We start from the raw sequence: 20678 nt of genomic DNA, 5'->3' as shown, positions 1-20678 counted from the left end.
AAATAAAATTAGAGGTCATGGCCAGTAGGAAATGGGACTGATACTTTAAGATTTTCATAAAATATTTGACTTGGCACATACTAACTTTGTAGTAAACTTAGGCTTATCCCTTTGTGATTATAGAAGAATCTCTCAAGACTTTGTTCTAAGAAAACAGCATGAACAGATCCAGCTTCGTACGAGGAAGAATTTGTCTTGTCTCCATGTTAACTTCCTCACCTGTTCAGTGCCATATTACTGCCACAACCCATTCTCCACCTGCTACTCCTGTAGGCGTGCGTTATTTCCCTGTGGGCTTGTGAAGCAGTGTCACCCACTTCCCCTCATCCTCCAGTCTCTAAACCTATTTTATAGCTTTTGGAAACAGTCTTGGATAAGCTGAGTAAACTTCTAATGGTGAATATTTCAGGTAGTAGCTAAGTGAAAGTGAAGTCGCTCAGTCATATCCGACTCTTTGCGACCCCATGGACTGTAGCCTACCAGGCTCATCTGTCCATGGAATTTTCCAGGCAAGAATACTGGAGTGGGTTGCCATTTCCTTCTCCAGGGGATCTTCCCAACCCAGGGATTGAACCTGGGTCTCCTGCATTGTAGGCAGATGCTTTTACCATCTGAGCCACCAGGAAAGTCTGGCAGCTAAAAAGGAGGGTAAATAACAGTCACATTTGGTCAGAATGAAGGTGTTTCAGGGAAGGTGGGCTACCAGCTTAGCTCTGCTTGTGAGCTTGTTCTTTGCTCAGATTTTATATGCTGTTTTCTGGTTACTTTCCTTCCCATCCTTGGACCGATAGATTAGATTTTATTTTTAAAGAAGAATGAGGAAGAGCTGGAGGAACTTGAGGCCTTTGAATTGAGAAGGGAGGAGAGGGCAGCGTTCTCTCAAAATGTTACCTATCTTCATACCGTAATGTGTCTGTGTCAGGACACACAGACGTGTAGTGTGTACATGGCTTGGATCGTCCGCATTCCATTTTGTTAGCTCACATGTCATCCCTCTAAAGGAACCAGCCTAGTCTTCCATCTAGGTGGACTCGGAGGGGAGAGGTTCTCAGGGAGAAGCCACGAAGGGGTAGGCTGAGGACACATTGAGGGTGTTCAGGACGGTAAAATCCTGTTCTCACTCAGTTGCTCAGACTTCTGGGCAAGAACTGGGAGAGAATCTGATCCTCATTAGTTTGAATTATCAACCTCTCAGAAAAATCTAATTCTTTTTTAAACTTTATTGAAGTATGGTTGATTTACAGTGTATTAATTTCTGCAGTATAGCACAGTGATTCAGTTACACATATATAATTTTTCATATTCTTTTCTGTGATGGTTTTATTACAGGATATTGAGTATAGTTCCCTGTGCTGTATAGAAGGACCTTGTTTATTCATTCTGTGTATAATAGTTTGCATCTGCTAATCCCAGATTCATGGTCCATTCTACCCCCATCCCTCTTGGCAGTCACACATTCTGTTCTTTTTATCTGTGAGTTTGTTTCTGTTTCATAGATGAGTTCATTTGTGTCATATTTTGGATTCCTCTCGTAAGTGATAACATGGTATTTGTCTTTCTCTTTCTGACTGACTTAGTATGATAATCTCTAGGTCCAGCCATGTTGCTGCAGATACTGTTATTTCATTCTTCTTTATGGCTGAGTAACAGTCCATTGTGTGTATGTGTGTGTGTTTTATATATTTATGTATATATCTATCTTGCATCTTGTCAGTGAGCACCCAAACAGCATTCAGGCTGTTTCCATGGTTTGGCTATTGCACATTCTGCTGCAGTGAACATCAGGGTGCATGTATCTTTTCAAATTGTATTTTTCTCTAGATATATGCTCAGAAGTAGGATTGCTGGATCATATGGCAACCCTGTTTTTAGTTTTTTGAGGAGCCTCCATAGAGTTTTCCATAGCTGCCACACCATTTACATTCCTACCAACAGTATTAGGAGGCCTCTCTTTCCTCCACACCCTCTCCAGCGTTTGTCATTTGTGTACTTTTTAATGATGGCCATTCTGGCCGGTGTGAGGTGGTACCTCGTAGTTTTGATTTGCGTTTCTCTAATAATTAGCGATAATGAGCATCTTGTCATGTGCTTGTCGACCATCTCTATGTCTTCTTTGGAGAAAAAGTTTATTTAGGCCTGCTCATCTGTTGATTGAGTTGTTTGTTTTTTTCATTATTGAGTTGTATAAGCTGTTAGTAGATTTTGGGAATTAAGCCCTTGTCAGTTACATCGTTTGCAAATATTTCCTCCCAGTCTGTAGGTTGTCGTTTTGTTTTATTTATGGTTTTCTTTGCTGTGCAAAAGCTTGCAAGTTTGATTAGGTCCCATTTGTTTATCTTTGCTTTTATTTCTATTGCCTTGGAAGACTGACCTGAGAAAACTTTGGTATGCTTTATGTGAGAGAATATAGGAGAATCTATTTCTTTTGATTAGATTATTTTATTGAAAACTGACACATAGACTAACCCTATATTTTACAGTCCTTTTTAACGTTAAATGCTGATTACAAAAAGATGATATTAAAAGTCAGTTTCTTTTGGAACTGCCATATCTCTTTCCATCTTAGATTTTGGAGATTTTAATTTCTTACACTTCTTAAGTGTTATTTTTGTTTTATTGACTTGAGATAACAGTATTTATTTAACATCTATTCCCTTAACTAAGCTAACAAACTTATTTAAATAACTTTTTTCATGACTGAATGTTTTTTTTCTTTTTTTATAGAATCCGAATCGCTGGAATCAGAGGTATTCAAGGTGTGGTTCGTAAAACAGTAAATGATGAACTTCGGGCTACCATTTGGGAGCCTCAGCATATGGATAAAATTGTTCCATCCCTGCTGTTCAACATGCAAAAGATAGAAGAGGCTGACAGGTATTGAATAAAGATGGTAGGGTGGGGCTGTGTTATTTTGTATGGGTGTATGTGTGCTTGCTTGTTTGGATAAGAATGTTTCATCTTTAGTATTATGTATATAGTAGTCTCCTAAACTTGAGTGAGTTTAAATATATGTCCTTTCTGAAAAAATTACCATCTTTAGTCACCACATTAGGCTGAGTAGACCACAGATTCTTACTCAGACACTTAAGGCTTTATTTCTTTTAGAATAAATTATCACTTGCTGCTTATTATTGGGCAGTCTAGATTGCAATTTGAATTAGTACCATTTAAGCTGCAAGTGTAAGAAATAGAGATTATAAACTGAACTTCTCGCCAGTCTATGTCTGACACAGGATGCAGCATGCTTGGGGTTGGTGCATGGGGATGACCCAGAGAGATGTTATGGGGAGGGAGGTGGGAGGGGGGTTCATGTTTGGGAATGCATGTAAGAATTAAAGATATTAAAATTTAAAAAATAAAAAACTAAAAAATAAAAAAATAAAAATAAATAAATAAATAAACTGAACTTCTATTATTTAGAGATCCAAGGTGCTTTTTCATAGGGAGTCAGGCAGCTACTATTTACTCTCTATGCTTTTTCAATGTAAATACTAGATTATTTCTTATTTATTCTAAGATATTTTGGCATGGAATATTGTTTTGGGGCATATGCTGACCCCTCCACTCCCCATACACCGGTAACCTGTTGCACTTAGGAGTCTGTGGTTATTCTCCTTTTTCAGATGCCATAGCATGCTTTCCTGGCAGATTTTTGTTGCCTTACACAGAGGTACTATACAACCAAGTTTTAGAAGCAGTGTTTTCCAGTTTGGCGTATTTCCTGATCTCCCTTTTCTTATAGTTTAAAGAGGGAAAGTCTGAATCAAATTTAAAAGATATTTAATTCTGTAGTTCTAAAAGTTTAACTTTGTTTGTAGTTTTGATGATTATGTGTGCAATGCCAAAGTAAACGTGGTGTAGAAGTGAAAAGATGAAATTGGTAACTCTAGGCACTTCATATGTTTATTGAAATTTATAGCAATTACAGAAAATATTTACACTAGATTTCTTAAATGTGACTGTCTGGGGCTTTGGAAACCTAAAGTGTGAGACTTGATATATTTTAGCACTTTCTGTATTTTTCCTGGTTTTGGCATTATGGCTGAGGTTAGTTTTTCTGAAGGTACCTAGCTGGTTGAGAACTGATTGCCCATGATTATGGCTCTTGAGGAACGGGATTAAGTTAAAATGGCTGACAGATTTTAAGAAATTGTATTTTCTCATGGTTTTATCCCAGTGCCAGAGATATGCTTTCTTTGTTATTATTGTACATGAAATAAAGTGTTAAAATATGAACAAATTGTGTCTACTGAGGAGATTTACAGGTGTTCTAGTTAGCTTTTATTTACACTGTGTCATAATTTTCTACTTGATTTTATTTTTGCTCTCTTACAGTTAAACTGGGTGATCTTTGGGTACCTTTTTCTCACTGAGACTGTGCTCTAAATGTAGAGAAGTTGTAGGAACTTTACAAAATAGCAACTGTTGAGTATTTTGCCTTTGGAAAATATATTCTATTAGTTAGAAACAAGTTAGTACAACTGAATTTAGTTCTCCCGTTTTGAAAGATTATATGATCAGCTTCAAGGTGTTGAATTCATGGAAGTAAATTTAAGCTCTAAAGTTACTTTAGGTAGAAGGAAAATGTCATGCTATAAATTCCGAGAAGTCAAATCTCTTCTGTTGAACTGTTAGAACTGGTGTCAGAAGTAGTCTTGCATTGCTTTGTTTGTCTTCATTTCTCTTTTTTTCCCAGTCGCATAGGCCCTCCTCCTTCTCCTTCAGCAGCAGACAAAGAAGAGAATCCTGCTGTGCTGGCTGAAAACTGCTTCAGAGAACTGCTGGGCCGGGCGAGCTTTGGGAATATGAATAACGCTGTGAGACCAGTTTTTGCGTAAGTCGCTGGCGTTTCCCGGTTGCATCTGACTGTGCTGTATGCATTCTGTTTGAGTTTATTTGAAATGCTCTTACTTGTATGAGAGAGTTACTCATGGAGCCAGTGTAGAGGTGTGGGAAGAGTACGGGATTGAGTCAGACAGTGTCCCTTTGAGCACTGGTTCAACCACTTGCCCGCTTTTCCCTCTTAAGTAGGAAATGCAGTCATGCTCTTGGTGTCATGTGCGTTGTTTCGCTGGGATTTCTGTTCACACCTTGGAATGCATATGCCCACTAAAACATTAAAGCAGAGTATCCAAGTGTGATGTATCTTATTTTATTAACTTCTGGTCAGTTCCTCATATTTGGCTTCTCTTCCTTTGCTTTCTTTTTGTGTGACTGGGCTGCCTTAGATTACATTCTCTTCTCTGAGTAAACTTTATTGTATACTGAGTGACTAATCACAGGAATATTAAATATCTTGTTGGTACTTACATGCTGCCCTCCAAGCAAAATACATTTATAAGCTTTGAGTTTCTTCACATAGACATGGAGGCTCTTGTCAAGCCTCTTAACTCAGTTGTCACATATAGACCTGTATAATATTCTGTGTAATTTCTGGATATTTTTGTTAGTCTTTGTTTTAATCATTTGCTTTGTTCTTCCCCTTCCTGATTCCGTCTTTATAGCATGTTTAAAGTAGTCTAAATGTAATATCTAGAAGTCTTTTTTTTTTTTTTTAGGAAAAATATTTTGGTGCAAAGTTTATCTTTAGTTACAAGAGTCTATAAACCACAAATTAAGAGTCAGAGAGTTCTTATATTTTCAAAGAGATTCCCCCTTACTGCTACCACCACCAAAAAATTATGTTTACTATTTAAAGATTCTCTGGGCTTATGAAAATGCTGCTGAAAGCTAATCAAATTATGTCAGATATAACTAAGGGCAGATTTATTTTTTAATGTCTAGACCTGCTGATTTAATATCAGAGTTCTAGTTTTTATCTTGTGCTTGTGCTTAGTCGTTCAGTTGTGTCTGACCCTTTGCTACCCCATGGACTGTAGCCCACCAGGCTCCTCTGTCCATGGGGATTCTCCAGGCAAGAATCCTGAAGTGGGTTGCCATGCCCTTCTCCACGTTTTTATCTTAATCCTGTTATTAACTAAGAGGTAGTCTATAATGCCATAAAAATCTAGAGAGCTGTTGGTAGAAGAAAGACGTTACCATGTTAACTATAATGGATTGCTTGAGTAACTCGAAAATGGGCTATATTTTTCTCTATGTATAACTTAATGGATTTACATCCTGATCATGTGTTAATCTAATTAAATGTTAAATAGTTAATTACATATTGGCTAGTTAATTAGTTATTTAAATGTTAAATGCCCTCTGCAAATAAGATACCAGTCATTTAGGGAGAATATAGTCATAAATGAAAGTCCTTAAAAACTTGGTCTAGTCCCTTAAAAACTTGAGAGATCATTGACATTCATCGCGGCCTTTTACCTTGTGTGTTCTGTGAATTTGAATTTTGAGCCCGTATTCATTGTCACTTTCCTTGTGGATATGAGGCTTGGGTTAATGATGTGCAGTCCATAAAAGGCTTTATTTTGCTTCTGCTGAAGACATGGGTGCAGTGTTATCCAGGAACCACTTTGAACTCCAACCTTAGGTTCAGTTTTTTTTCAACCACATAGATACTTAGGAATTCTATCAAACTACTCTCTGGGTGCCGAGAAGGACTTTCCAGAGAGACTTTGTCTTTTTGTGGTTCCTCTCAGAGTCAAGGCCAACACAGACAGCTTCTACATGAAACATTTCCACATGTTCACTGAAGGTGTCTTGGATTGATTTAATGGTCTTGGATTGATACATGTATTTCTGATCTGATAGCCATCTTTCCCAGGTGGACCCTAAGCTTTGTCTCCAGTTTTCTGTTTATCCCATTAAACCACTAGCTGTCAACTACTGGAGATCTGAAGATGTACCTAAGATAGCTGCTGGCTTCCGGGTATACTTCTTCAGATTCCACCTTGTTGTGGAGTCTAGACTGAGGGACTTTTCTTACTTGCCAGCTCATGTAGGTGTTAAAAATCACACATATATAGTAGCTTTTATTGTTGGTTTAAGAAAGGATCTGCCAATAAAGGGAAATAAATATCATAGTTCTTGAAATGGAAACTTTGCTTCTCTTGTAGATAATATTCTTTTGATTGTTAAGCTTTGCATATTGTTGATGGTTCTAGAGGAGAAAGTATAATAAAAATAAGGAATTCTTAAAGTAATTTTCTTACTGTTAATTACAGGCATTTGGATCATCACAAACTATGGGATCCCAATGAGTTTGCAGTTCACTGCTTTAAAATTATAATGTATTCCATTCAGGTAAGGATTGAATATATTATATAAGTATATAAAGGATTATGTAAGTGTATATATATATATATATATATAAGGATTATATATTATATATGACTTCCCTGGTGGCTCACATGGTAAAGTGTCTGCCTACAATGTGGGAGACCTGGGTTCAATCCCTGGGTTGGGAAGATCCCCTGGAGAAGGAAATGGCAACCCACTCCAGTACTCTTGCCTGGAAAATCCCATGGACGGAGGAGCTTGGTGCAGGCTACTGTCCATGGGGTCGTAAAGAGTCGGGCACGACTGAGCGACTTCAAAAAATATATTATATAAGTGATTTTGGTTCTCTGTCAGTAAGAATGTCCTCAGAGATAGAAATCACTATAGGAGATAAGACATATTCTTAATTTAGTTCTTTTTCTCATTTATTTTTATTTATACTTATATTCTTATTTGCCAAGATGAAAAGATATCTAATAAAAATAACTGAATGATTTTATGATGATAACCATTATTGTGCATTTATTAAACACATTATCGTGTACTTGTGTTTTACTGATAAACTAGTATTAGAATTGATTATTATAGCAACATGTGACTGATACATTTATAGGGTATTTGCTGTGTGATAGTGCATGTATTAATGTATTAACTCCACTGGTCTTCATAGAACCTTGATGAGGCACTGTCATCTACTACAGAAAAACTTGGGCAGACTCAGCTAGCTCTTAATTCAATTGGAATTTTAGGTCTTTTTTTAAACATTTTTTTAAACATCTACATTTTTAATACCCTAAAAAGTCATCATTAATTTAAAGGAGATAAGGTTGTAAGAAGCAGCACAGCTTTTAGTACCGGTCATAACAGGATTTGCATCCTAGATAGGCTGTTTCCTAGTTGCATTGAACTGAGGCAAATTGTTTAGCCTCTCTGAGCTTTACTTTCCTTGTTTCTGAAAAGAAAATCTTAGTGCATGCACTGAATGCCTCATTTTTATACTAAGATAGAAACTGACATTTATCAAGTGCTGGCTATGCCTCTGACTATGCTAATAACCTTACATGCTTTATTTCGTTTAATCCTCCTTATTTTATGAAGTGAACGTGAAGTATGAAAGTGTTAGTCGCTCAGTTGTATCTGACTCTTTGCAACCACATGGACTGTATCCCTCCAGGCTCTTCTGTCCATGGAATTTTCCAGGCAGGAACACTGGATTGGGTTGCCATTTCCTTTTCCATGAAGTAGATGTTGTTATCCCCATGTTATAGAACAGAAAACTGACCTTTAGAGAGATCAGGTACCTCACTCAGGGGCACATAGGTAAGAAAGTCAGGATTTGAATTCTGTTCATCCTATTCTAAAACTTTGTGTCTGAATAAAATACTAATTATAGACTAGCATAATGTAAGTTTTCAATACTTTTGGTAGCTAGTATAAAGCTGGTTTCTATGTAGAAGGATAATTTTTTTTAATTTTCCCAGTTTATTGAAAATAATTGACATATAATGTTATATAAGTTGTAAGGTGTACAACATGATTGATAAATGTGTGTGTTGCAAAATGATTCTCATAGTAAGTTTTCTCAAGATCCATCACTTCACATAGCAACACATTTTTTTTCTTCTGATGAGAACTTTTAAGATCTTTTAATTTTAGTTTAGTAGGTGAGAAGTTGATCTGGCAATCTGTAGACATAATTAAGACTCTTCCCCTAGTCTTCATAGCCTTGTATTTCTTCATTTGCCTTCCTTATTCAGATTCAGTTACTAGATGAAATTGTTTTTTGCAAGGAGTAAATGCTAAAGTTGAGGAAACTGAAGGAATCAATAAATATTTGTTGATTAAGTGTTTAAGAAGTTATTCTGGTCCACAGCATTGCTTTAGAAGAAGCTTTACATTCACTATATGTTTTATGAAGTCCATTCTTTGAAAATTGAGTGTTAGTACCCACCAGGATGGGAATTTCTATTTTATAAGGCTATCCTGATACAATCAGGATAATATTTATTAGGAGAATAAAAATTTTCTCATAAATCTCCTTCTCAGAGATGGCTAGTGTTAACATTTAGACATATATATCTAGTCTTATATACTTTTTTAAAAAAACAGATTGAATTTTATTTAACATAGTAGTTTACAACTGGGCTTCCCTGGTGGCTGGTGGCTCAGATGGTAAAGAATCCGTCTCCAATGCGGGAGACCTGGGTTCGATTTCTGGGTTGGGAAGATCCCCTGGAGCAGGGCATGACAACCCACTCCAGTATTCTTGCCTGGAGAATCCCCACAGACAGTCCGTGGGATTGCAAGGAGTTGGACATGACTGAGCGACTTAGCACAGCACACATTTTACAGCTTGCTTTTTTCCCCTCAGGATATCATGAGTATTTCCCATGATCCTATTATTCTTAAGAAGAATGGGTTTTAATGGCTATATGTTGTTCCATGACTTAAGTACCAGTCTCCTGTAATTGGATGTTTTAGTGTCACATGACTTGTCATTTTTATGAATTCCAGGATGTATATAATTGTTCATATATTTTTACACTAGTTTGTTTCTCTTAGGCTCAGTATTCTCACCATGTAATCCAGGAGATTCTCGGACACCTTGATGCTTGTAAAAAAGATTCTCCACGGGTTCGAGCAGGTATTATTCAGGTTCTATTAGAGGCTGTTGCCATTGCTGCTAAAGGTTCCATAGGTAAGTGCCAGCTCCCAAAAAAAAAAAAAAAATAATAATCTTTTACAGAATGTTTTTTCCAGCAGGTATAGCACTGTGTGGGACAATCTGAAAATATTTCTAACATTTTTGAATGTGCTATAATTTCTCTTGAAGTTTTGCGTTTCCATGACTGTTGTCAGGTCTCTTTAATGTACAGTTAAACATTTTCTCCAAATCAGTCTCTCCTTCCCTTCCTCTTTTCCAGTAAAGATTTTGAAACCAGTTATATGCTAAACATTTGGGAGGGGTACACATAAACAAGAAACTTATAGTTTACTGAGTTAGACAACTCTCCCTGATGCCATAATATAAGGCAGATTTTGATCAAGTATCATAAGAAAGCCAAGGTCCAGAGAAGGGGGAAAATGGATTAGCAGGAGCAAAGCATTATGTAGCCCATTTGACTGGGACATGTGGTGGTGTGTGGAGGAAGCCAGGGACATGGCTTCAGGTTCAAGTTGTGGCTAGATCATGGGTATAACTCTTCAGTTGACTAACACGCTTTAAAGATTCACTATAATCTTCAGGAGATAATGTTATATGGTGCTGACCTTGATGGCAGAGTGCAAGTGGGAATGTGAAGTCAGCAGGATTTGATTAACTGACTGACTGGGTAACACGGAGAAGGGACGGGTCAGACATCATGGTTTTTCACTCGGGTGCTTAGAAGGCTGCAAGGGTCCCTCAAAATTTCTGAAGTTAGGAAAATCTAGTTATGTTTTCTTTGCTTCAGAATCAAAGTGAAACTATGTATTACCTACTGAAATATTGTAATGTTCACTCAGTGTCAAATGAGAGTGGACATTTTGTATATGGACTCATCGTTACTCATAATTTACCTCAAAGAGATGGAAACAGGTTATTTTTTGGAGAGCTACTTCATTTGACATATTAATATGAATTGAACCACAGATGATGCATTGATTGAGCCATCTCACTACTGATGTCTCTTATGTGTGAGGAACTGTGTGTTAGGCTCAGTACATTCAGAGAAGGATTTCCACAAGGCTGCCTGTCCTGGAGAAGGTTATAATCTAGAGGAGAAGGCAGAAGTAAAAAGCACTGATTAGATTGTATTGTGATGGATGCATTGACAGAAACACACAGAGTGTTCACAGAATTAAAAGCAGAGACTAAACGTAGTTTATCCAAGTTGGGTAAATTGGCCAGCTTCACTCTAATAATTGAGGCAAAATTCTTTCTTCTTTAGCCTTAAAAGATGGAAAATAAATTTCTTATGCCACAGTGGGCTGTATTATCATAATTCTATGGATTCTGACCCAGCAGTTTATCACAATATGCATTCTTTTGAGTAGACAAGATTAGATAGATGGAAAGTTTTTGTTAACTTTTATAAGACTCTGCACGTTTTGTGTGTTTGTACCAAAGATTCCAACAGCCAGTTGTTCCGAGATGCCCAGTAGATGTTTGCTGGAATAGCTAGAAGACTTTCTTACTTAGGGATTTCTCATTTACTTTTTTAATGAATGGTTAGTTCATAAATTACGAAGTATTGCCAGCTACTTAGAAAATATCTAGATGTCTCTGTTGAGAAACATGAGTATTGGCCTTGAGTTTGTGATGCTGGAAGAATGTACTCGCTCACATCAGGGTTCATTTGCAGGACCCACAGTGCTGGAAGTCTTCAACACGCTGTTGAAGCATCTGCGTCTCAGTGTTGAATTTGAAGCAAATGATTTACAGGGAGGCCCTATAGGCAATGCCAACTTAAACACAAGTTCCAAAGACAGTGATGAGAAGATTGTGCAGAATGCTATCATCCAAACAATAGGTGAGTACATTTCCCATTTCAGATTGTTATGGAAAACAGTGATTCAGAAAGCCCTCATTGAAAGTACTTGACTGTTATGCTGCATTAGTTAAAGGTGAATGATAGGTTAGACTTTGAAAAAAAACTTTGTATTTGGAAACTAAACAAACATGAGAATACAGCAAATTACAATCAAGAACACCATATGTACCCTTCACCTAGATTCATCTCAATATTTTATGCCTTTATCATATCATTTCCTTTCTCTCTCTGCCTGTCTGCCTCTCTCCCTCCCTTTCTGCATTTCTCTGTGTACGTATGCATGCATGTATATATGTGTGTTTATCTACATATATGTGCGTATATAAATCTATACATATAGAGAGACGCGTGCATGTGTCCATCTACCTTTCTTTCCTGACCACTGCATATTAAGTACATATGTATCATGGCTCTTTACTACAGAGTATTTTTTCCAAAGAATAAAGATATTTTCTTACATACCCAGAATACAGTTATCAGCATCAGTAAATTTAACTTGATATTATACTTTAATCAGACTTGCTTGTTTCAGTTTTGTCGTTTGACCTGATAATGTCCTTTATAGCGTGTTTTCCCTTAGGTCCAGGATCCAGTCTAGGATCATATATTGTGTTTAGTTGTGATGTTTCTTTGGTTCCTTTAGTTTGGAACATTCTCTTATGATCTGGACATTTTTAAAAGAGTTTAGGTCCCCCTTACTGCTGCTGGCAAGTCGCTTCAGTCATGTCTGACTCTTTGTGACTGCAGCCTGCCAGGCGCCTCTGTCCATGGGATTCTCCAGGCAAGAATACTGGAGTGGGTTGCCATTCTCCCCTCCAGGATAGATCCCCCTTTCCCCTCACTAAAAAAAAAACACCCTTGGATGGGTTTGTCTGGAGTTTCTTCATAATGAGATTCAGCGTGTGCATTTCTGGCTGAATGCTGTTTAAGTGATAGTGCTCTTCTCAGATTCTCGCGTACAGCACCGCACAGTGTGTGTCCTTTTTTTGCTGGTGGTGTTAGTTGTGGTCACTCCACGTGCTCTTCTGCTTCTCTGCTGCACAGTTTCCATTTCCCCTCGTGAATTATAAGCAGTCTCTGAGAAGGTGCTTTAAGACCATGCAGATCCTCTGCCCTCTCTACATCTAGCAAACATTCAAAAGACCTCAGAGACCAGGATCTGGATACTGACACTTGAGAGTTTACAATCACATGCCTCCCCGCTACTCCGTGCAACACACACACACGCACGTGTGCACAAAGGGTACAAGGATATAGAGCATGGTGTACTGTTGATTGTTCTCAATTAATGTCTCGATTTGGTCACTGTTAACTTCAAGTGGTCAGTCTGATCGTGTAGTATCATCGAGCAAGAAATCTGCAGCCTAAAACTTCACAAACCACTTCTGATACATTTAACCAGTCACAGCACCTTCTTGATACACCGTACAAATCATGTTTTGCATTTCAGTTGCATTTTTACCTTTCTTGAAATAATAAAGCATGACATGCTGTAAATGTTGCTTTTTTTCCATCTTCAGTATTAAAATGGCTAGACAAAAACTCAACCTTGGTGTTTTTTCTTAATGCACTGCTGATATGACAGCTGTCACAATACAGTCTAACAAAATTGTTTCAAATGAAGTTAAAGACAACTAAGCGCTACTAGAGCCATCTTATTGAAAAAAACCAAATGAACCTTTTGACCAACCTAATATTACGATTTTTTTATTATATGGAAAAATAAAGTTTTCAGTTTGAAAAATGCATCTTAAATTTATCTTGATATTTTTATAGGATTTTTTGGAAGTAACCTACCAGATTATCAGAGGTCAGAAATCATGATGTTCATTATGGGGAAAGTACCTGTTTTTGGAACATCTACACATACTTTGGATATCAGTCAATTAGGGTATGTTTTTGTGGTTCTCCTTTGTTCTCAAACTGAAAATTTCTCAAACTGTAAAGTTGAATACTCAAGGCCAGAGTACTGAAGTGGGTAGCTGTTCCCTTCTCCAGGGGATCTTCCCAACCCAGGGATCAAACCCAGGTCTCCCACATTGCAGGCAGATTCTTTACCAGCTGCACCACCAGGAAAGCCCTAATTTGATTTTATAACATGCTAATGCTTTAGTTTGTAAATAACTTAATAAGGAAATGATAGTCTTATTTAAGATATTTGTTTGACCATTAATAACCCTTTTTTCATTTGTTAATTCTTTTTTGAAAGAATTATTTGTATAACAGTTATTTAGGCACATTCTGGCCTTATTAATATATATTACATAGATATTATGTCTGTTAATTATATTTGCATTAGATATATTCTCCAGTTTATAGCATCTTTTAATTGTTCTGGATCTTTTGTTGTGATTTCATACAGTTGACTTTTCATGTCATTACATGCATAGGTTTGTTTCCTTTGCAAACCAACAGCTTTTTAATTTTTTTTGTTTGAATTTGATTTTTGTGCATATAACCCTGTAATTCATATGAAGTTTACTTTAAAATATAAAATGAGCCATGACTTCAGCTAGTATGGAAGCAGAGTCTGTTTTGCTAATATGAAGAGTTTTAAAATAAAAAATAATAATTTAAATAAATAAGGTTAATTACTTTTTATAAGATAATGCCACTGTTTTGTGTATTTTAGGGATTTGGGAACCAGGCGGATTCAAATAATGTTGCTGCGATCTTTGCTTATGGTAAGGAATTTAAGATCGGTAAAGAACACCCTTAACTTTAAATTATTAAAGAGGTTAAAAAAATAGCTTCACATTATCAGCTTCTTTTTCTTATAAGATACCATTTATGGTAAGTTATCTTTCTGTGGTTTATATACTGTACTTGAATGTACTTGATTTCACTTTTACTGTTTATTCCTCAGTTTCCCATCATCATATTTGGTTTTCATAATGATGAAAGATACAGAAGGCAGAAAGCATTACCATTTTACAGAAGATGATGCCTGGGCCCAGCTATCCCCAGATTTCTCAGTTCTTTCCTATGTTTTTTGCTTTTATATTTGTGTCTTGTTTGAGAGCCGTTTGCCTGCTCTGATGATATAAACACATTTGTTTATATCTTTTTACAAAAGGTTTACAGTTTGGCTTTCCACATCTAGAACTTTGATCTGAAGTTTATCTGCTTTTGTATGTGATATAAAATAGAGATATGTTTTTAGTTTTTTTAGGTAAGTAGTAATTGTCCCACCAATTTCTATTCACTTATAAAATCACCCTTATCCTATAATGAATGCCCAAATATAAATGGTAGATGTTCCACATATGCTTGTAATCCTTAATATAAATAGAGATTACCCACCTGAAATTTCATTTGGCCCTAAGCTTTTTTTAATTAAATAAATTCCCTGAGCAAATAGCCTTGTCTCTAATCCTAATTGTACTACACAGTCAACTGAATGAATGTCTGTGTGTTATGGTTAAACTGTTTAATGGGATTTAAGTATAGGCTGATTAAAAGCTCCAACTTTAGAGATAGGAATACACTCAGAAATGGCGCATCAAATAATGAAAACAGCTTTCCAAATGAAAATGCACTCCTATTAAACTGAACTGCTTAATTTAAAATAAAATAATTATTTGCCAGTTTAAAATTTTCGGATCTTACCTGTGTTATTTGTTACCTAATTTCCCTATATCCATTTAGTACTGACTTCCTGCCCCATATGTCCTTAACCTTCTGAGCCTCGGTTTTCTTTTACAAAATGGGGAAGCAGTAGTGATTCGCAGCCTCACAGGAACATGGTAATGATGAAGCTAGTACACATGCAGTGCTTAGAGCCACGCCTGGCATACGGTAAATGCATGCTGATACTGATTCTGTTCACTTTACGAATGATGGTGTTTTGTAAAATCATCGTCATCTCACAAATTTTCTTCTAGTTTTTCCTTCAGACTTATGTTTATGCTTCCTATTTTCCCTAAGCTTATGATTCTTAGAAAACAACTTGAGAGTTTTACCAAAGAAGGATTCATGACAAAGGTTTTTTGCTTGTTTTTCCTCCCTATAATCAGGTAACTTCTGGATACAAAGCGAAGACAATCGTTACTGCACTGCCAGGGTCTTTCCTGGACCCTTTGCTGTCACCGTCCCTCATGGAAGACTATGAACTGAGGCAGTTAGTCTTGGAGGTAATGCATAATCTCATGGATCGCCATGACAACAGGGCAAAGCTTCGAGGGGTCAGGTATGTGCTGTTTGAAAATAGGCTTAATGATGAAATTTTCAGATTTTTACATTAATGCATTTAAGTACAGTATTGATTGTTTTTGTTTTTGTTTTTGTTTTTTACCTTTTTAAAGTGTTTAATTCAGTGGTTTTCAGTACTTTCACAGTTAGAACCATCACCATTACCATTATGCAGTATTATACTTTTTTTCATCTAGGATTTTTAGGTTTTATTAATCCAGAATTTTATTTGATTTGTATAACAATACTAATATACGAACAAAGCTAGTGGAGGTGATGGGATTCCAGTTGAGCTGTTTCAAATCCTGAAAGATGATGCTGTGAAAGTGCTGTACTCAATATGCCAACAAATTTGGAAAACTCAGCAGTGGCCACAGGATTGGAAAAGGTCAGTTTTCATTCCAATCCCAAAGAAAGGCAATGCCAAAGAATGCTCAAACTACCGCACAGTTGCACTCATCTCACATGCTAGTAAAGTAATGCTCAAAATTCTCCAAGCCAGGCTTCAGCAATACATGAACCATGAACTTCCAGATGTCCAAGCTGGTTTTAGAAAAGGCAGAGGAACCAGAGATCAAACTGCCAACATCCGCTGGATCATGGAAAAAGCCAGAGAGTTCCAGAAAAACATCTATTTCTGCTTTATTGACTATGCCAAAGCCTTTGACTGTGTGGATCACAATAAACTGTGGAAAATTCTGAAAGAGATGGGAATACCAGACCACCTAACCTGCCTCTTGAGAAATCTGTATGCAGGTCAGGAAGCAACAGTTAGAACTGGACATGGAACAACAGACTGGTTCCAAATAGGAAAAGGAGTACGTCAAGGCTGTCTATTGTCACCCTGCTTATTTAACTTCTAGGCAGAGTACATCATGAGAAACGCTGGGCTGGAAGAAACACAAGCTGGAATCAAGATTGCCGGGAGAAATATCAATAACCTCATATGCAAATGACACCACCCTTATGGCAGAAAGTGAAGAGGAACTAAAAAGCCTCTTGAGGAAAGTCAAAGAGGAGAGTGAAAAAGTTGGCTTAAAGCTCAACATTCAGAAAACGAAGATCATGGCATCTGGTCCCATTACTTCATGGGAAATAGATGGGGAAACAGTAGAAACAGTGTCAGACTTTATTTTGGGGGGCTCCAAAATCACTGCAGATAATGACTGCAGCCATGAAATTAAAAGACACTTACTCCTTGGAAGAAAAGTTATAACCAACCTAGATAGCATATTCAAAAGCAGAGACATTACTTTGCTGACTAAGGTCCGTCTCGTCAAGGCTATGGTTTTTCCTGTGGCCATGTATGGATGTGAGAGTTGGACTGTGAAAAAGGCTGAGCACCGAAGAATTGATGCGTTTGAACTGTGGTGTTGGAGAAGACTCTTGAGAGTCCCTTGGACTGCAAGGAGATCCAAACAGTCCATTCTGAAGGAGATCAGCCCTGGGATTTCTTTGGAAGGAATGATGCTAAAGCTGAAACTCCAGTACTTTGGCCACCTCATGCGAAGAGTTGACTCATTGGAAAAGATTCTGATGCTGGGAGGGATTGGGGGCAGGAGGAGAAGGGGACGATCGAGGATGAGATGGCTGGATGGCATCACGGACTTGATGGACGTGAGTCTGAGTGAACTCCGGGAGATGGTGATGGACAGGGAAGCCTGGCATGCTGCGATTCATGGGGTTGCAAAGAGTCGAACACGACTGAGCAACTGAACTGAACTGGATATATTTAAGATAGTAAATGTTAAAGGTCTTTTAATGTACTTTCAGAGATCTCATCTACTAGTAATCATTAGTTACATAAATTTTATTTTGATTTTGCCTCAAGGATTACTTTGTGAAATTTTACTTAATTAAACTCGGTTATTCAGTAGAATCATTACATATAAGCTTATTTAAAATGCTCATTGAAATGAGTGATAAATAGTTTAGACTTCTGCATATAGCTATGATTTGTCATATGAGATATGATATAATAACTGTCATTCCTTAAAAAATGATGCATTGGTTCTCTCTAGAATAATACCAGATGTGGCTGACCTAAAAATAAAAAGAGAAAAAATTTGTAGACAAGACACAAGTTTCATGAAAAAGGTAAGATTATCTTCTGAAAAATAATGCATGACTTAAGTTATAGCCATTTGAATTCTCAGGTAGGTTTGCATTGATCTGTAACCTTGAAATGAAATGAAGGGGAATCTATTAGAAGAGCATACATAGGTCTGTATCTGTAGCCAGAAAACTCACACTTACTAGTACTGAACCACAGACCTAAACAGGCTTAACCAGTCATGCATTGGCACAGCTGGAGAGACCCCTCTTACCTATATGGGTCCATGTGCATATTAAATAGATTACAGAGCAAAATGCATAACCCTACAGACGGACTGGCTTCAGAAGACTACTGTTGTGGCCTGTGACCCTAGCCACACATTACAGTCACCTGGGGAGCTTTGTGCCTTTAAAAACACTGATGCTTGCGCTTCCCCACTGATGAGTTAAATCACATCTAGGGTGGGCACTGGGGCCTGCCTAGTGGAGAGGAAGCGTGGCGGTCATTCAGTTTCCCAGTTGTAACTTACAGTTTGTGTTGCGAACCAGTGTAACATGTTGAGTTAATTACCACATGGTACTTTGAAATGGGAAAAACGCTTTTATTTCTGTTTGTTGTCACTTGACAATTGGACCCGTACTCTGGAATGCTTTAGATGACAGGCTTTTCTGTTTTTGACTAACATGTTAGATCCGTTTGGTTTAGAGGGAAACCTCTTACAGTGCCGGGGGTGTGTCTGTGACCTCTCCTCGTGGGTGGACTTTAGACGTGCCTGTGTCACTTCAGACCAAAGTGTGGCAGAGCCTGGAGATGCTCTTCCCCAGACAGCTCCTAACCCACCTCCCAGGAGGTTGTTCCCGCAGGCAAGAAAACCTGAGTTCATTTCTCCTCAGCCAGGTGTTTCTTACAATTGCCGAGGCTCCCATAATTCTTCCATTCTTCTCAGCTTTTCTCAAATCTATCTATAATTTGCTTGTCTTTTCAAATTATTACTAAAGACATTTTCATTGTTTGCACTGGAACTATTTCCGACTTGCTGTTTTTATTTAATTTTCTCTTCGACTCCAATGCTAGTGTCTAATTATATATCAATACATTTATTGATGTTAATAATTGGAATACAATTTGACCCTCCAATTATCAGTTTAAATCTCTCCCTTGTTATGTGATAAGATAGCTACTTTGTAAGAGGTTTTATACACCTGTGAAATCTGCCCTGCTACATTTTAAGCAAGACTGTCTTTTTTTCTGTATCGTTTCCCTTTTCAGAATGGGCAGCAGCTATATCGGCACATATATTTGGGCTGTAAAGAAGAAGACAATGTTCACAAAAACTATGAGCTACTTTATACTTCTCTTGCTCTTATAACTATTGAATTGGCCAATGAAGAAGTAGTTATTGATCTCATTCGATTAGCCATTGCTTTACAGGTATGCTTTCATAGCCTTTCATTGACAAAAGCATTTTTTTGTGAATTAGACACCATCTTTAAAGTATTATCATCTTTATTCAGGGACATGAATTTTTTAAGTGAGTTGTCTAGTTTTAAATCTAAAATACTCAAACTATGATCACATTCATTTATTCTTTTTACAGATGTTGAGTAAATATTGACCATGTGCTAAATATTGTTCAAGGCCATAGGATTACCATGATGAAAAAGACAGCATGGTCCCTGTGCCCATCCTTTCAGTGGGGAAGATAGTCATTACATAATAAGAATTACATAGATGGAGTTGTTCAATTAGAGTTTACATATTATGTAATAATAGAACTGTGTGCAATGAGAATACATGCATTTATTTTTATATATCTGATATACATTTCACCAGCCCCTGAATCCCCCCGTCTTTAGGAAAGGCTTTCCTGAAGAAGACCTGTTTGAATTGAGAGTTTTAAGTCTCTTATAAATAGGTATTTATTCTCCTTTTAGAACTTTTTTGTTAAAAGAAAGCTGCTTCTAAGGTGACATTTGGTTAGCATTCCAACCTAGCTGCATTTCTTAGTATAATCATAGAGAAAATGCCAGTGAGCATGAGACCTTGATCTGTCAGTGTGTGTGTGTTTGTTTGATTAAAGGACAGTGCAATTATCAATGAAGATAATTTACCAATGTTCCATCGTTGTGGAATCATGGCGCTGGTTGCTGCATACCTCAACTTTGTAAGTCAGATGATAGCTGTTCCTGCGTTTTGCCAGCATGTTAGCAAGGTAATATATTGCGATAAGTCCTTGCATTTGAACTGCACAAAAATGGCAGATTTTCTACCAGCGATAATTATTTTTAATTTTGATGATTATGTATCAAATTATTAAGATAATGCTATGTTTATATTTTCATTGATGCCTGTTGCATTAGAATTTTTCTGTGTAATGGTTGAGCAGGAAATATGGTTTTCTTCTACAGTACTTCATACAATTTCTTATACAGTTGTTTTCCTTTTAAAACATTATGGATCTTAGTATCTCATATTTCTTTAATTATACTGTTTTTATTGTCATTATGTTTTAAACCAGTCTCCTTGAGTTAGATCTCAAAAGTTAAGTAAGTAATACACCTCTCAGAGATTTGTCCTGTGTCATTTAACTATTATCTTTTTCAGCAGTAACTCATTAAATAGTTTAGCATACATTTCAGAGCCCCTGACTTACCTGCAGAAAAAGTCCACTGTAATTTTTATTCTTTAAAGACATCTTTCAGGGAGAACCCCGTTTTTATGAA

General features: G+C 37.0%; 1 protein-coding gene and 1 non-coding gene across 3 annotated transcripts in view; one reads left to right on the top strand and one right to left on the bottom strand.

Moving 5' to 3' along the window:
* EFR3A (EFR3 homolog A) overlaps window positions 1-20678 on the top strand; it is an 82392-nt gene that overhangs the window by 36266 nt on the left and 25448 nt on the right. For both annotated transcript variants that reach the window (XM_069600948.1, XM_069600949.1), the window contains exons 6-16: window positions 2725-2874; window positions 4697-4834; window positions 7122-7200; window positions 9739-9874; window positions 11520-11687; window positions 13485-13599; window positions 14341-14392; window positions 15725-15897; window positions 17921-17996; window positions 19225-19386; window positions 20036-20167. In XM_069600948.1, coding sequence (XP_069457049.1) covers window positions 2725-2874; window positions 4697-4834; window positions 7122-7200; window positions 9739-9874; window positions 11520-11687; window positions 13485-13599; window positions 14341-14392; window positions 15725-15897; window positions 17921-17996; window positions 19225-19386; window positions 20036-20167 — 1381 coding nt within the window. The remainder of the gene's footprint in view (window positions 1-2724; window positions 2875-4696; window positions 4835-7121; window positions 7201-9738; window positions 9875-11519; window positions 11688-13484; window positions 13600-14340; window positions 14393-15724; window positions 15898-17920; window positions 17997-19224; window positions 19387-20035; window positions 20168-20678) is intronic.
* On the bottom strand, window positions 553-626 carry TRNAC-ACA (transfer RNA cysteine (anticodon ACA)). Its single transcript has one exon. It is a non-coding gene; the product is annotated as a tRNA-Cys (tRNA).

Source organism: Ovis canadensis, chromosome 9 (assembly GCF_042477335.2).
Source record: "Ovis canadensis isolate MfBH-ARS-UI-01 breed Bighorn chromosome 9, ARS-UI_OviCan_v2, whole genome shotgun sequence".
NCBI classification, from domain to species: domain Eukaryota; kingdom Metazoa; phylum Chordata; class Mammalia; order Artiodactyla; family Bovidae; genus Ovis; species Ovis canadensis.
Note: the sequence above shows the minus strand (reverse complement) of the source record. Positions and strands in the feature narration are given on the sequence as shown.